A 3,696-nucleotide genomic window follows, 5' to 3' on the forward strand; every position below is an offset into this window, starting at 1 on the left:
TTTGGATCTAAAACAAAAATGGTTCAGATTTGGAGGCGGGTTTGCTAAACAAGAAAGCCCTATTTTTGCTCTTGTTACTAGAATTCGTGGTCGTCGACTATCTCACCTCCATTGCCTCTGCACGGCTCTCCAACATCACCCCCGTCTGGAGCTCTGGATCTACGTTTACTGGTTCGTTTTCGTTTTTGGGAACACCAACTATAGGGGAAGAACGAGCCATGGACGAAGACGATTTGTTCCAGATCTGAAATGAGGGTTTGCAAGCTGAAAACAAGAAGGACGACGGGAGAAAAAGGATGACGGATCCTGTGGTCGTTCGATGACAGATCGAGTGCTAAATTGACTTCGCCCCTTTCCTCTCACCTTCATATCGACTTCGAACAAAAACATGTATGTGTGATTTAATCAATGGCGCACAAAAACCCTCATGTGTGTGGGTTTGTTCGACTGGGAAGCAGTGACACACACACTTTTAATGTGTTGATCGCAAACAGAGGGCATGAGCACGAGAGATCCTGAGAGAAATTAGTTGCATTAAGTTTGTAGAGATAATAAAAAGATACGAGAAAGAAAGGATGTGACATCGTCTGCAATTGAAGAAGAATATGATGGTGGTATGTGTTCTTGGGATATGGAGAGAGAGAGAGAGAGAGAGAGGGGGGAGAAGAAGCAAGAGAGTATTTTTTCTGTTATAAAAAAATTATTTTTTAATCAGAAAAGTATTTAATGAAATAAAAAAATGAAAAAAGAAAAAATAAGGGCAAAATCGTCATTATGAAAAAGTTTAACACAAATTGGACCAAACTCGCAACAAAATGAAAACTTTGGACCTCTGGTGCTAGTCCAAACATTTTTAGACCAAAGTGACATTTTTCGACATACCACAGGGACCATTTGTGCAATTTAGTCTAAATTTTATAAACAAATTTCTTAAAAAAAACTATTCTAAGTCCTAAGATTGAAACGAATGGTACAATGATCAAATTTATTTCAAATTTAGTATTATCTACACCAATTTAAAAGTCAAATATTACAATTTATATATATATATATATATATATATATATATATATATATATATATATATATATATATATATCCAATGATTTATATTATATATATACTTCTTGGTTCATATAAAAGTGATCCCAGATTATAACCATTAAATTTAATATATTTATGATTCAAACATTCTCAGTAGTTTCGATCCTTGTAATTTTTTATTTCCCCTCCATAAAATTGCAAAATTCAAAAAAGGAATGTCATTTATATTCTGCCAAAATGGTCAAAATCGTTAATTTAAATTTTAAAAAAAATAACAATAAACCGAGACAAAGAAATTAATTACTTAGTTAGTTAATTAAATAAACGAGATTAATCCAAAAAGTTAACCTTTTGTGATTCTTATTTTTATCTTTGAATTGACCAACAATAATGAATTATCAAAAAAAAAATAAAAAAAAATCAAAATCAAAATCATTTTCTTTTTTGCAACAGAAATCCCTATATATATGTAAAGTGCAAATCATACATATAAAAATTTAATTTCATTTGTAGTATATAAGATAAGAAGTTTCCAGTTTCCAACATGATCGTCTTCTTTCTCTTTCTCATGTCAATGTGCGTCTTCTGGCTCATCAGAGACAGAGGTTCCAAGCTCCGGCCACCACTGCCTCCGGGCCCAAAACCATTGCCATACATCGGCAGCATAATCACAATGCTTCGAAACAAGCCCACATTCCGATGGATACATAGGATGATGGATGAAATGAACACCAAGATCATATGCATCCGTCTTGGAAACGTCCATGTTGTAGCTGTGACTGATCCGAAGATTGCTCGTGAGTTCTTGAAGGACAAAGATGGAATCTTCTCTTCGAGGCCTAACTGCATGTCGGGTTTTCTGACAAGCGGTGGTTACTTGACCACCGTTCTTGTTCCAATGAGTGATTATTGGAAGATGATGAGGAAAATCCTGCACACGGAGATTCTGTCACCGCATAGGCATAAGTGGCTTCAAGACAAACGAGACAGAGAAGCTGATAATCTGCTAAGGTATGTAGATAGAATGTGCGCACTCTATTGGAATCAGAGCCATCATTTTATGCATAAAGAAATAAATTAACTCACTTGTCATTTCTTTAGACTAATTCTTATCCGTTTAAAAAAAAAAAACTGACCCCACCACTCTTTATCTTCCCGGTGATAATTCTTATGCCTAAAAGTTTGCATCTCTAATCTCTTAGGTACATTTACAGCCGATGTTATACCAATATTGAGGTCACCGGAGGGATTGTGAACGTACGGACTGTTGTGCAACAATACTCGACCAACGTCATAAGGAATATCTTGTTCGGGAGTAGGTATTTCGGCAAAGGGAACACAGATGGTGGACCTGGGGAAGAAGAGATCGAGCATGTTGATTCGCTTTTGGCAGTTCTTGGTTACCTGTACGCATTTAGTGCATCAGATTACTTCCCGTGGTTGCGGTGGATAACTGATTTTGATGGCCATGAGACGATCATGAGGAGGGCAATACGGACCTCAAGAAAGTATCAAGATCGTTTGGTTGATGAAAGGATTCGAGAATGGAAAGATGGAGTTAGAACAAAAGAAGACGACTTGCTTGATGTTTTCATCAACATTAAGAACCCTTCACTAACCGCAGATCAAATCAAAGCTCAAATCTTTGTAAGATTAACGTGATTTTAGTTTTTTTATCTTCATAAATTTGGATCTTTTTTATGCAATATGGATTAATAACTTTGCTGGTGTTAATTACAGGAACTGATATTAGCAGCATTTGATAATCCAGCAAATGGTATCGAATGGGCAATCGCCGAAATGATAAACCGTCCAATGATCTTCAATAAAGCGGTGCAAGAGCTAGATTCCGTGGTTGGAAAAGATCGACTTGTACAAGAATCCGACATACCAAACCTTAACTATATCAAATCATGTGTGAAAGAGGCTTTTAGGTTGCACCCTGTTGCACCTTTTAACCTCCCTCATGTGTCATCCGGCGACACTGTTGTCGCCGGATACTTTATACCTAAGGGCAGTCACGTGATATTGAGCCGCCTAGGACTAGGGCGGAACCCTGAGGTTTGGGAGGACCCGCTAACATTCAATCCGGATCGTCACATGAATGATGATAAAGAAGTGATGCTAACCGACCACAGCCTTAAAATGTTGTCATTTAGCACAGGTCGGCGTGGGTGCTGTGGGGTGTTATTGGGCTCGACCATGGCCATAATGTTGTTGGCTAGGATGGTGCATGGGTTCACATGGGAGTCGCCTCCAGGAGAACCATACCTTGATTTAAATGAAAACTTACAAGATTTGATGAAGGCTAAGCCATTGTTAGCCTTGGCGAAGCCTCGTTTGTCTCACCATTTATACCCTATATGATGAAAAAGAGTTGAAATTGAAATAGAAATATGGATGGAGCCATTACAATCTTTCTGTGCTAAGATTAATCGATTGATTTGAGTTGTCCTTTTTTAACAATGGGGTAAAAATGTTAACCGAAATATTAATCAAAAGGATTACATCTTCAAAAAGTTATATTGTTAAAAATAACTAAAACATTTAATTATTTTATAGTAGTTTTCGCAACTATATATAATAAATTAATTATCATGAAATATAAATTAAATAGACTACTAGTATTGGAATATGAACAAAACATATTGT

At 36.5% G+C, this 3,696-nt stretch overlaps 1 protein-coding gene across 1 annotated transcript; it reads left to right on the forward strand.

Annotated features, from left to right (window-relative positions):
* The first annotated feature begins 1,564 nt into the window (after positions 1–1,564).
* On the forward strand, positions 1,565–3,439 carry LOC145103718 (valine N-monooxygenase 1-like). Its single transcript, XM_079040998.1, has 3 exons — positions 1,565–2,055; positions 2,247–2,691; positions 2,785–3,439. Exons 1-3 carry the CDS (start codon positions 1,589–1,591, stop codon positions 3,409–3,411), a joined length of 1,539 nt encoding a protein of 512 aa, XP_078897124.1. The 5' UTR covers positions 1,565–1,588; the 3' UTR covers positions 3,412–3,439.
* Positions 3,440–3,696: the final 257 nt, after the last annotated feature.

The sequence above is a fragment of the Lactuca virosa genome, chromosome 4 (genome assembly GCF_052849685.1).
Source record: "Lactuca virosa cultivar CGN04683 chromosome 4, Lactuca_virosa_CGN04683_v6, whole genome shotgun sequence".
In the NCBI taxonomy this organism is placed as follows: Eukaryota; Viridiplantae; Streptophyta; class Magnoliopsida; order Asterales; family Asteraceae; genus Lactuca; species Lactuca virosa.

Excerpts from the sequence above, each read along its gene's own strand:
- LOC145103718 (XM_079040998.1), top strand. The coding sequence starts at position 1,589 with ATGATCGTCTTCTTTCTCTTTCTCATGTCAATGTGCGTCTTCTGGCTC. Across the intron at positions 2,056-2,246 it reads GAAGCTGATAATCTGCTAAG|GTACATTTACAGCCGATGTT; the intron begins GTATGTAGATAG and ends CTAATCTCTTAG. Across the intron at positions 2,692-2,784 it reads AAATCAAAGCTCAAATCTTT|GAACTGATATTAGCAGCATT; the intron begins GTAAGATTAACG and ends TGTTAATTACAG.